This window comes from Pocillopora verrucosa, chromosome 10 (assembly GCF_036669915.1).
Source record: "Pocillopora verrucosa isolate sample1 chromosome 10, ASM3666991v2, whole genome shotgun sequence".
NCBI lineage: Eukaryota > Metazoa > Cnidaria > Anthozoa > Scleractinia > Pocilloporidae > Pocillopora > Pocillopora verrucosa.
The window spans coordinates 9,678,999-9,692,025 of NC_089321.1; the positions used below are offsets into that span (position 1 = coordinate 9,678,999).

The 13,027-nt window shown below is 38.8% G+C and overlaps 2 protein-coding genes across 3 annotated transcripts; both read right to left on the bottom strand.

Moving 5' to 3' along the window:
• Positions 1-569: 569 nt before the first annotated feature.
• On the bottom strand, positions 570-7,493 carry LOC131799237 (uncharacterized). Its single transcript, XM_059116949.2, has 6 exons — positions 7,422-7,493; positions 4,006-4,188; positions 2,753-2,812; positions 2,259-2,317; positions 2,055-2,113; positions 570-664 (listed from the first exon to the last, which is right to left on the bottom strand). The coding sequence occupies exons 1-6, from the start codon at positions 7,491-7,493 to the stop codon at positions 570-572; spliced, it is 528 nt and encodes a 175-aa protein (XP_058972932.2).
• Positions 6,520-12,939, bottom strand: LOC131799201 (transformer-2 protein homolog beta). 2 transcript variants are annotated; one of them, XR_010719009.1, is made up of 9 exons: positions 12,812-12,939; positions 11,662-11,975; positions 11,284-11,335; positions 10,586-10,714; positions 9,967-10,026; positions 9,610-9,725; positions 9,076-9,206; positions 8,028-8,527; positions 6,520-7,623 (listed from the first exon to the last, which is right to left on the bottom strand). XR_010719009.1 is itself a non-coding variant. In XM_059116902.2 (8 exons), the coding sequence occupies exons 1-8, from the start codon at positions 12,848-12,850 to the stop codon at positions 8,517-8,519; spliced, it is 852 nt and encodes a 283-aa protein (XP_058972885.1). In that variant the 5' UTR covers positions 12,851-12,939; the 3' UTR covers positions 7,664-8,516. The 2 variants fall into 2 exon arrangements, 1 of the variants encoding a protein (XP_058972885.1); XM_059116902.2 differs by lacking the exon at positions 6,520-7,623 and having other exon boundaries at positions 7,664-8,527.
• Between the last annotated feature and the right edge of the window lie 88 nt (positions 12,940-13,027).

Sequence of the window (13,027 nt, forward strand, 5' to 3'; positions counted from 1 at the left end):
TCTCATTGGCTAGGAAAAGGATGCGATTTAGAGCATGAAATGGTGCGATTTGATAATAATTCGCACTAGTAAGAGCCAATCAGGTTGCAAGGATCACAAGTGATTTCAAAATGAATGTGAGAAAGCGAAATACATTGACGTCGATTGAATGAGATGTAAAGTTCGTAAGGAAAGATTTAATAGCTCGCGCACCAAGAATCCCGCCCCGGGAATCTCGAGATAAAGAGGGAAGAAGTTAAGGTGGCACTCAGTGATGGTATTTATCCGCTCACAAATCCACGCGGATTCTACAATTTTAAGACCTTTTGTTTATTCATCCCAAAAATGATCTAGCTCTAAGTCCGTACCTTTTTGAGTAAACTAGTGATCTACTCATTTTCCATTTAAACTTGTAGACTGATGAGGCAATTCCACTGTTACATTAATCGATTTAAATCCTTTAATTCCTGTACCGTATCAAAATTACTTCGCTAATTTAGAAATATTAATTAACATTAAAGATTACGATTATAATCTTTTGGTAATAATCCACATATTCAGTGGAAAATACAGAGAATGTTTTTTTTGGGCTACAAGTAAAGTATTGAGCCATCTTCAAAGAAACAATGATCTTTCCCGCATTTTTTTCTCCATGGCTTCGGACTGTAGGTGAAACTTGGAAAATCTGTGAAATAAAGAAATGAGATTAACGAAATAAGTAGATCCGAGCGGTATCTATTTATTCAGGATTACTTATGTGTTTCAAAGCAATAGCCGTCTCCTCGCCCCAATCCTTTTTCTAATCTTAGGCGAGAGAGGTGAACTAATGTAATCGATATAATGTTAAATGATAAAATTACAATTATAGTTAATCTACAATATCGTAAGGGTTTCCTTGTATTGGTGTCGAAAAAAAAAAGGAATGGAAATATTATATTATTTTAAGTCATTTAATGCAAATTATAAAAAGGGCAGGTTGATTACTTCGTACTCCTTCTTGGTGGTCTTATCTTAAAGGTTGAGTTTGGTCACGTTCTTCCTGTGAGTTTGGCCACTTTCTCCTAGTGAGTTTAATCACGTTTTCCTCGTTGTGATCGTGAGGTTGACATGGAACTCGTGATAAGCCATGTTCTAAATTAAGTTAATTTCTTAGTCCAGGAAGAGTAAATCTCCCTGGTAATAGGTCGCGTTCGACACCTTTGTGTTCCCAGAGGTAATTTAAGGTGTAAACAGGTGATGCCCCTCATGTTTCGCAACCAAAAGCAATTTGGGGGCGGTACTTGTGAGCGCCTTTCTTCTTTAACTCTTTTGACTAAGATGTTGTTATGTAACAATCTTTAAAGGTGATTTTCTATTAAGATACCCTTTCAGGTGTAAATAATACTCTGAACCAAGGTTATTTGTAATTTTCATATTATCGATCTCGTTTCTGTTCTGGTCGATCTCAACCGTAAAGATACGAAAATTAAGGTAGAAATTGATTTTGTAACTGCGTAAACAACTCGAAGGTGCATACTCAGTATGTGGGAACTGTAAGACGTTGTCAAGCGTGATTCGCTAGTTGAGATGGTACGATGACGACACAAGAAGATTGACGGCTTAGAAATGTCATCCGCAGTGTCCCCTTTATAAGCGGAGACTCTAGTTTTCCCTTTTAGATAGAAGCTAGTCCCCGTTGTATCAATTTATGAAGAGAGAGAATAAAGAATAATTAACCTACCAAACAACGAGTGTTAGAAAATTTACTCCTAACAATAAAAATGAATCCAAATTTATTACTTAGCTGTCCGCCTGATACGGTACAAGACAAACACTTTTAATTTGTTCGTCCGTGTCCAGACCCTTTCCCAAAGCTTTTTGCTCTCTCAGTTTTTGAGGGCAAAGCCATGGGAACTAGAGATAAATTTCATAAAACAGGTTTCATTGTGTTCATGAAAGCGCTACGGATTAGATGATGGTAAGCTGATTGACCTTCAAAATCATCAAAGGCGATGACAAAAAATAGACTTGTCGTTTACTGGGGAACTGTTTAAACTTGGAACAAATTAGCAGAAAATTTGTTCCCGAAGACTTACCATGTCCTCCTCCATTGCTTTGTTTATCAAAAAGTTTAAAATCGTCTTCTGTAGGAGTCCTATAGGAAACATGAAAGGATCGTTTCGACTCAATTCATTCATTCATTCAAAATCCTATCAGAATATCAAAACTACATCAAAATTGGACCACGCCCATCCTAAAAAGTGCTCCCGTTACTGTATTATCTACCAATAACAAATTACCAATCGTTTTCGTAGAAATAGTCGACTTCATCCAGGCAAATATCTTGTCCTTCGCCAATCTAGAATAGAAATATAGAACATAACTACAGATGAAATAAATGGAAAACAGTTTGATGCTTACCGAAATAAAAGAAACCCAATGTAGGAATTGTAAGCAAAAGCAAAGCTATGATAAAGCGTTTTTTCTATGAGTTTCTTACATTCAAACCCAAAGTTATCATACAGGCTAATCGGAACAAAGAATGACATCATAATGAGCCAATAAGAATTCATCGTAGAAAAAAACCAAGCTGCTTGAACTAAAGGGCAGGAAAACGGAAGCAACCAAGACGCAAATGGTTTTAGTCTTGCATCTGATCAGACCTGATTTGTAGAAGGATGGCACCAGTTTTCTGGACTAATCATTGGGAGAAGCAAAACAAAACCGAAGTAATCATAGACAAATTTCCACTTTTAATTTCAAATTTCTATTTTAGATGGTAAATGATTCGCACCGAGATCTGCCACATGAGCTTGATATCACAGCGAGCTCTCATTTCCCAGTTTAACCGGTCCTAAAGGAAGGAAATAAAGAATGACTTAACTGTTACAAATAAACCTTATAATGGCTTGAGTTCTTTTAAGCGCGCAGGGGTGAAGCATCGAGGCGCGAAATCTGAAGATTAAAGGTTCGAGTGCTCGTGGAGGATTCGAGTATTGTCTTTGTTCTACGCTTGTGGAAAAATGATTGAAATATTCCTTCGTTGTAACATCATTTTTTTGTTTTTGATAATCGTCGCAAGGGTGAACTTACAACATCAAACGCTCCACGACGTCAGGGCGTTGGTAGGGAGGTCGGGCGCTGCCTGTGACCCCTCCTACATTATAGGATTGTAAAGACTCACGAATCTGAACAACATACCAAATTGTACAAATACACAAGGTAGAGTACAAATATCACGCAATATTTGGACAGTTGGTTATTTTGTACTTAAAAAAAAACATGTTTGACTGGTCGCGTTCTATGCCTCTCTATATATCTGCTTCACTTTCCCCGTCCCATGGGAAATGCGCATTAAGTAAAGCAGTTATTAGACGTTTTGGTGTGAGAAATCGCTGAGTATTTCTTCTTGTTTTAGCCTTGCGGGCTCGTCAAAATACGGCACAACTCGTAAACATACTCAGCGATACTACACACCAAACCGTTTCATGAGATATATGTATTTACTCGAATAAGCACCTCCCTTGAATAAGCGCTGCACTGGGAAAAAGTTAATAGGCGCAGAAGAATTCTTTCACCAGCTGCGCTGCAATGCTTCGTGCGCATTTGGATTTCTCGAGGGAACCAGGTGCTAATCATTTTGTGCGAAGGGTATGCGCACTCCCACGCTGGAGCTCGTAGACTCATATTAAGAATGGGTCAGTGTGATCAAAGTTGAGTTACGACACTTCTGATAAGGCAACTGAAAAGTGCCGGAGGAGACGAATGGTGACAGTCAAAAGATGCCTCGTTCAGTTTTAGCACAAATTCCGCACAGAAGGAAATGTACCGTTAAATTTCAAGAAAAACATTTTTGAATAAGTGCAGCACCAGATAAATGCCACCCTCGAATAGCTCTGCATTTCGGGCGCGTAAAATAAACATAAGCGCTGCAGCGCTTATTCGAGTCAACATTGTAAGCCTAATGCGGTGTTAGATCCTCTATCTGCTGATCCTTCTTCTGATCCCTCCTCCCACTGAAGAGTTTTACCCATTCGTTGTACTTACAACGCTGTTTTTTCTGCTCCGTTTCGATTTCCTTCGTTTCCTCTCCTTTGTGGATGGTGGCTTGGTTTCCCCGCGATTCTGAGCTCCTGAAAGTCTTTTTAAACAGAGTAAAGGGATACAGGGCAAGGCTTTCTTCAGACTACAAAATATGAGAACTAATGTCCAACTGAGGAAACTGAAAAACTAGCAAGAATAAATTAATTGTTTCAGTATCATATATCTTTAGGAAGTGTGATTTGTTACAACGGCATTGTAAGTTGTATAAATGATACGTGGTACAAATTGTGGACGAGATTCAAAGTAGAAGGAATTGACGGCTATGCTGTTTCTGATGCTGTCGGAACTGAAGAAAAAAACGAAATGCAAAACTGGTGTGTCATGGATTTGAATATAATCGGATCCACTCACCATTAATCGAGAAAAATGATGGTTAAAAGTTTGCACATTAAAAGCACCTTCAGATCTTGTCTTTTTAGCTTCACCCACCTCTCCTACGTGTGTCTGCCATCTTTATATTTATGACTAACGTAACAGCCGTTTGTTTAAAACGTTGAAGTTGCCAGTTATAGGAACAGTGTTTTCGTGCGTCATCCGTGATTCAATTTCCTAGCTCTCGTCAATTTTGGCGCATTTAAGCGCGCGTTGGTAACTTAACGTATTTGATACCGTTAATTTCGTTGAAACAATCGACAGAGAACTCTCGTTTTGGTCTACAAAAGGAATTCGAGGGCTGCAATTGTAATCAACTCATTGAGAAAGATGAGGTTGATGTAAAAATTTGTAGATAAAGACTCAAGGGGTCGTAACTTGAAAGGACAATTTCAACAACGGGAGGAAGTATTCAAAAGTTTTACAACCGAACGCGCTTTCAGAGTGATTGCAAACAAATGCGTGCGCTCCGGCCAAATTTGCGCTCTTGTAATTTAGCAACCAGGGCCGAGTTGTTTGTAGTCTGGTTAAGATGACCCAGGGTTATTGTGAAACCTGATTTCTGAGCTGAAAGCTTTAAAAGAAAATTCAGTACAATTTATTTGTCTGCAATCTGATAACTAGATGCTTTAAAAGGAGTAGAAAAAATTATCTTATAGAGGTTTTTGAACAAAGAAATAGAGAAACCCAGAATGAAATTTAACCCTGGGTTGGCGCTAATCGGCCTTCGAACAACTGAGCCCAGCACATTGCAGTCCAGTCCAGAATTCAATTAATAACATTTAAAACACAATCGTCGACTTTCCCTGAGAATATCCTCGATTGGAATGAAAAGAAGCTGGCGTGTTGAGCGTGGTCTGGGACACGAGTTTGATAACAGCATAGGAACTCATGAGGAGATGCAAAAGAGGGAACTGTGGATGGCGTAAATCCCTTGGAGACTTAACAAACAAATCAAAGTACGCCATTGGAGCAACAACCAACAGCGTTCTGAGATATTTGAGGCTTCATGTAAGAATGTGAACTGCCAAATATTCACCTTCTAATATGTTGTAGACGAGACACTTGGTACAAATGCATTCGCGCAAAATTCGGTTCCCGTCAGGCGCGGAACCAGAAATGTTTTATAAGGGAGGTCGAGGGAGGGGTCTATACTTTGATTCCTAAAACGTACCATTTTGTTAACACCAGTGCGTAAATGAGCTAAGAAATATTTTGAGGCGAGTTAATTAAATAATTCTAGTCGAGTATTGATAAGCGATTCTGTCATCTGAAGAACTCTGGTTTCGGTCCGATGAGGATCTGCACTCTCCGGCCTACCCCACTGCCAAATCACGACATGAAAACACAATTAAGTTCTTGCTGAATTTAGCACGAAATGAAGTAATTGCAAATATTAGTAGCAGTGGGTATGCTTTCACGAAGTTGTTCCCTATCGATCTAATGGTAAATTTAGTGACTGTTGTGAGGGACATGAAACGGTGATGTGCTTAGGCAGGGGTTGCATCGGTCCGACGGATAATGAGCCTCTCTTTCGCCAGACGAATAAAGGGGTTAAGTTTCGAAGGACACTTTGGTGCTGCGTCGGTGAGGGTATAACAAGATAATTTGGCACTATTAAGTGGGTTTATAACGCAAATTGGCCACCGTAAAAAGCTTCAAAGTCGACGTGTGTATGCGTCTTTCGCCAGAACGAGGACATTTCTTCAGCAAATCCGAACCCTGGTGAAAATATTGGATGATCCCCGAGGTTACCTAGATCTACGATCATATTGCCTGATGCAGTCGATGCCGGTGTCCAGGCAGTAAAAGAAACCCATTGGGCAACGCAGTGTTGCTCAAGCTGTCGCTATCGTGATTTCGAGGCATTTCCTCTGTAATTGCCAATCGGAAATCCCTCCAAGGATAAGCCAATTATCACCCAGAATCGCGCCGGTCCCCGGTAGATCACGCCGGAATCGGCACGTGAACCCCGCTTGAATAGCACGCATGAACCCGCAAATAACGCGCCAGAAATCTCGCTTTCCAGAAAGTTTTGAGTGAAGTCGGCAAAATAAGACAAATACAGGCCCTTTGCTTTCCACGTATTTTTATTCATAATAAGTTATAGTTATGAAGTTAACTCAACTTAACGGTGGTATTCCATGCGCACAAACAATTTGTAGATTGTAGTCATGCAACAATCTTCAATCATCAAGACCAAGATCACGGCGCAGTTAAAAGCATGACCACTGTCATCGCGGGAAGCCTTACGTTACCAAATTTTCAGACACTTCCAGTCCCTCCTTAGCGTGAGTAAAAAAGATATCTGTAATTCAAACTACGCATACACGAGGTATTACACGCAGCTGTTGATTTGGTATTGTCACGCAACCCACTCGCGTGACAAGACCAACCCATGGCTGCACAGAAGACAAGTAAATGTATTCATACTTAACCACCCTACAAACAAACCCTAAAATACAACAGCGTCGAATTGTTCAACTGTAATCAACCCATGAAGACGGTACAAAAAATTAGTGTTAGGAAAGGACGTTGCTTGTTGGAACCGAATAATTATTTCGAAAGATGAGGAAAGTTCGTTTCCAAAAAACCGGTCCTTTTCGCTCGAAGTCCAAAATCGGAAATTTCTTCAAAGATAAAAAATTAAACTCTCCCGGTGCTTTTTTTTTCATTCAAGAATATAATTTCAGCAAAATTGAAAGCGTTGAATTTTGCTCCTTACCTGCAAGAAATCAAATTCTCTCTTCAGTCTTCAGTAATTCTTCAAATCGCTGGTTCTCGCCTGTATTTTGTATTTTTCTTTCAACAGAAAATCTTCATTTTACTTCTCGAACGTTTGGTCAATTTTCGGTTTCTTTGAGGCGTTTTTCAGGAAGTTTCTTCCTGTCTTCATTTCTTCTTCAACTTCATTTTCTTCACAAATTTTTCTTTCTTTCTCTTTACACAACCTGGCTTCTTTCTTCAAAACTTCCCCTCTTTCTTACTTCATTCTCTCTGCGAATCGATCTTCGCTTTCTTTTCCCTTCTTTTCCCCGATCTTCCCATTTCATCTTCATTTTCTCCCATGTTTTCTAACTGAATTTATTCGCTTCAATCTTCGATAATCCTTCTGTCTTGCACTACTTGCAAATTTCGCGATAGGAGTCTTCGCTCTTCGAAATCTTCATTTTCATGCTTGTTTCTACCCTGTCGCAAAACAGAACTAAGTTAACATCGACAAGCGAACTAAACATTGCACTTTATTTCGCTAAAAACTGACTAAAATACTGCGTGAAACACGCCTTAGAAAGTCAACCCAAAAAGTGGCACATCTTAGTCACTCACACGTGAAGAGCACTGACATATTTACAATACCAAGATGCTCTGGTGAAATTTCGGTGACTTCGGTTAATGAAACCAACAAAATGCTAAATTGCAGGGTCCATCTAAATCAGAGTGCTGATTAAGCTAAACTATCAAATGTCATTTTCAGATTGCGTTTGGAACGCGCCTTCGCAGGATTCGATGAATGTGCAGCGCGTCTTAAATGCGTTCGGAAAGCGCCTTAAAAATGAGAGAATAAAATAAGTTCGTTGTACTACAGATCTCACATGTTAACAATGATGCAATCTTCTGGATATCAGAATTACATTAGCGATAGCAAACTTGAACCAAGAATCACTTCAAACTTGCGTCCTCTTCCAGTACTTGCGTCACTAAACAGTTTGATTGACAAAGTTAAAAAAAGCAAAACAAAAAAACTTAAAAACAAATTCCTACAAAGATTTAACTCACAGTTGCTCGACGTGCTTTTAGTGTAGTGCACAAGGACAGTATGTAAAACAATATTTTTCGGGTGCTACAATCACTCGATGCTTATTCAATTCCTGACTATCAACCTCTAATCAACCCAGCTCGTGTTACTAGCCAATGGTATCTAAAAGTGATGACACATATCCTCGATATATCCTACATAAATTGTCTGGTCTTCAGAACATCATCCCTGCCTAAGTTGTATATAATATCGCGTTAGGTAGAGTTATAGCCTGCCAGCATACAGGCTTTGTCAACACAATGTCACTCAGCTTGCATCACTTGATTCAGTAACGACCTGTGGAGCATAAAACTTTCAGTCAGAGTAAATTCCAAGCAAATTAAACATTGGCCTGTTCCAGCTGAAGACTCTCACCATGTTGCTCCCAAGATTAATTTATAAATTCTCCATACTGTCCTTCATACATTCAGTGTAAATTGTGCCGCGAGAATTTTATATTAAATCATTCAAACTTACACACTAGCTTTATGTCTTCTCATTACACTTCTTGATAATGTATAAATCATTACTGTAGGGGGAGATAATTCTCCAACCTATGATGCCTTATTAACACCATAAAATACCTGAAATGTCTGTCTCACCTGGTCAACTGTCATTTTTTTTAATTCAAAGATAATTCTTGTGTCTCAAAGTGTCAAGATATTGCCATCACTTATCGTCACAAACATGTACATCTAAGCACAAAACTGTGCAGTGTGCAGATATAATCACTCCAGCTTCTTTGTCTTGGTATCACAATATGTTTTCTATTAAAATACTGTTATTTCCAAAGTGGACAGAACATAGGAGTAATGCCACAGAAGAAGTTTATTACCAAAACTTACCCCTTGGTGAGTTAGAGCGGGAACGATATCCACCACCGCCATAGTAATCTCTATGACGATGACTGTCCCTTGAATAATATTCCCTGTCCCGAGGGTAGTCATCATAGTTACTCTTGCGATAGTTTCGGTGCCTTGAAAAAAAAAGTTAGGGAATATGTAAGTATGAAGCTGGTGAAGAGAAGTTACTGGAAATGCTGTGATACATCCTCAGAGGTGCACTTCCTCTTAATTTTAAGAATTTCCAAAAAGGGGACTAAACACATGGAGGAATGAGTGGACTTCTTAGAGTGGGGGGCTTACTGTTTTGTTTGATTACCAGTAAGCGCCCAGCATCAAATAAGCACCCACCCCCAATAAAAACACAAAAACAAAATAAAAAACCATGAAGAGCACAAGAGAAGGGTTTGATCATTATTTCTTTACCGGCTTATAATCTCTCAATAAACTGTCTATGGTACATTGACACATTTGTTACAATTTTTTATAAATTTGCTTCTGAGTGAAATTGGTGAAATATGAACAAATTAGACTCACTGTGTTGCTTTCCCCATATAAACTCCTGGAGTGGGTGTGTGGGCTCTTTTAGTAATGGAGTAGTCGACACGAATGCGCCGACTGTCAATTTCTAAACCGTTGGTACACTGCTTTGCCTGTGGGTGCAAAAAAAGTGAGCACATCCATAAGGAGTCATCTTGGTAAGCTGTTGAACTGTTTTGGAGTATTAGTGATTGGTAATAAGATCCTTCTTGCACCACCACTACAGAAAATAAATTGCAGTTTAGCTAAAAAAAAAAAGCATGATTCAGTAATTAACTACACTGTTAAAAAGGTAATCATATTGCAAGAATCCCTTTGTGACTTCAAAGAAATTGTCACAGTTAGGTAACCAACCTCTCTTGCATCATCACTACTTTCATAGTAGACAAATCCAAAGCCTCTTGACCTCCCAGTCTGTGGAAATTTAAAAAAGCAGTGGAGATTTGTAATTGTGTGTGTAAGAAAACCTTTATTCAGTCTTGTGGACATCCAACAAAAGTTACAACAGTCTACATCTGTTTTGTCTTGTTTTTTTTTTTGGACTCACTTTACTCTTCTTGTCTTTTTTTTTTTTTTTTTTAAAAAACCTTACTCTTTCAGCACCCCAAACATTTTAATAAAGGGTTCATTGTTCATTGCCTCTATGATAATTGTTGTAAGAAAATGCAATAAACGTATGTTCTGAATTTAATTACACGTATGCTTGAGTATCAAGCCTTCTCTGAGTGTTCCGAGCATGCTTGAAATCTACTACTTTCTGAGACACCATTTCTAGCATTTCGGAACATATTCTAGTAAACTTTTTAAGTCAGACATTTGTGTTTGAATTAATTAAAAAATACTTAGTTACTGTCTTTTATCACAATTCACAAAGTACCAACCCAAGAAGGTGTAACAGCCCGCAGGCTTCTGCTGCCTAATGCCTCCTCATGACAACCCTGCTCTATATTTGACATAGATCAAAGTTTCCTACCTGACGATCATATACAATCTGGATACTCTCAACACTGCCATACTTCTCAAAGTACTGTCGCAAATCTCTTTCAGTAGTGTACAAGCTTAATCCAAAAATTCCAAGACAGTTACTGGCTTCTGGGTTATCCTAACAAAAGCAAACAAATGATAAGCCAGAGATTGCATTGGCACAGAAATAATGTAAGTTATACAAATACATTTAGGAAGAAATATAACCAAACTTTTAATGTGTACTGTGTTCCTTTACTAATTCACTTCATTTGCTTTAAAAAGGTTAACAGTTTTCTTTTTTTAATGTTCATGACATTAATGTAATTAAATTGTTGAAAATGAATACATCATTGTGGTTCTTAAGGCTGATACAAGCTCAGCACTGTCTTATGCCTTAAGACCCTAACATCAGTATGTAAATCCTCCAAACTGTTCTACATACATTTCCTAAGACAGTGACTGGGAGATGGAATTTTCTGCTAGGTCTCTCTTATTCATAGCACCAAAACCAGTTTATTCAAGGAGAAGGTCACACAGAGTATAGAGCCCCTTCCCTTCCTGCCCTGTGGAAAAATGTTTGGGTCCCCAATTCACACAAATAGGATGGCGCCAGGACCCACACTGAAAAATCCTTAAGCCATCCCTGTAAGAACTCAACAATAAAAAGCAAAACTTCTCTCAGAAAAAACATGAAAATTAGTTTACCCGGCTTCCAACATGACGCTTCCTTGAAGAGAGAGGTGAAACACTCCTTGATCTAGATTTTAAAAGAGAAGATGTACATGTATTGTTACAAATATGAGAAAAATCTGTGCTCAAAGGCACTTTTTACATATTTGCCAACATTTATCTCATAAAGAAAAACCTAAAAAAAGAAAAGAGAAATGGGAATTCTTTGAGAGCAAAGCAAAACCAAATTCTAAGTCAAACTTGACCACCATAAATCTACCTCTGAATGAAACTCATATCAACGTTTCCTTGGCCCATTTTCTTACAACATCTTCTGATAGCTTCCTTGAAAAAATAGCTGCTTCTGGAAGAGCAAGTTACTTTTCTGAAATTACAATGTACTGCACCAGTTACCTTTTGTGTCTGTAGTGATAGGGGCTGCGAGAGTGAGATCTGGACTTTCTCCTTTTCCTTGTGTGTGAACGGGACCTTGACCTGCTGCGGGAAGGTGAGCGGCGTCTACGACGTGAACGGCTCCTACTTCGTGACCTTGATCGATCTCTTGAGTAACGTGACCCAGAACGTGATCTTGATCGAGACCGAGATGCTGAGCGGGATCTTGAATGAGATCTTGAACGAGACTTGGAGCGAGATCTGGAGCGTGAAGCTGATCTTGAGCCTGCACCATTGTAGTCAGCACCTTGCTCGTCATCTCTGTCACTTACATCCTGTTGAACACAACACAACTTTCAAAATATAATCATAACATAACTATAGAATGATAAAGAACAGCCCTGGTTTTTCATTCTCATTCAATACTCAAGTAATAATACATGGTCCCTTATCTCTTCCGTAAAATATTGCAATATTGTCAGCTGCTCATTGTTTATATGCTCCAGTTAATGAGGTTGACCAATTGAACATTGCCATATTTTGAACAATGTTCAGCTGTTGAAGACCACGCACTGCCAAGCACAATGAAAAGACTAAACAAAAAAAATAAAGCCTGACCTTCCCTTAACTTTTAAACCCAAGGAATATCTCACATCAAATTAATTGTTACTGTTAGAATCACCCCTGAATCAAACATTGAGAAAATGGGAAATAACTGCTGAAAAAAGAAGCTCTTAATAGTAAAACAAATTCTTCCTGTTGGTACCATAGGAAATGTTTAGATAATAGTAAGGAGAATATGCTTATTGATTTTAGGGTGTAAAGGGCTGACGGAGCTGAAGTAATGCAAATCGTGTTCTACCCATCAAAGTTCCCAATGTACTAAGCTTCACACATGGCTAAAAGTCCACGAGGATTTATTTGTAAGTTCCCATACAGGCAAGCTACAGAAACATACTAGCACAGAGTCACATTTAATTGAATCGAGGGCACACTCAAAATAAATGTTCATAGAGTATGCTACTGCAATGGATTTAAGCAAACACATGCAGAATTAGGAAAAATGCAGTTCATTCAAACAACACGAGCGACGAAATTTAACGAGCCATTCAAACTACCCTGACAACTTGTTTGTGACTAACGCACTCAACCAAGCTAACACTCTACTTACCTTTTCTTCGGAACCATCTCTATCATCAAGATCACTCATGATCGCTTAAAGATGATTTCTATTGTAAAAATTCGCTACAATCTTCCACACAGTTTTCGACTCAGCAGATGGCGGGACCGCGAGGAAGCTATCCCAGCATTCCTGGCGTAGAAACAACCCGACGATAGCCGGAGTTGTCCGAGTGACGTACGGCAATTTATGATCGTGAAATTATCT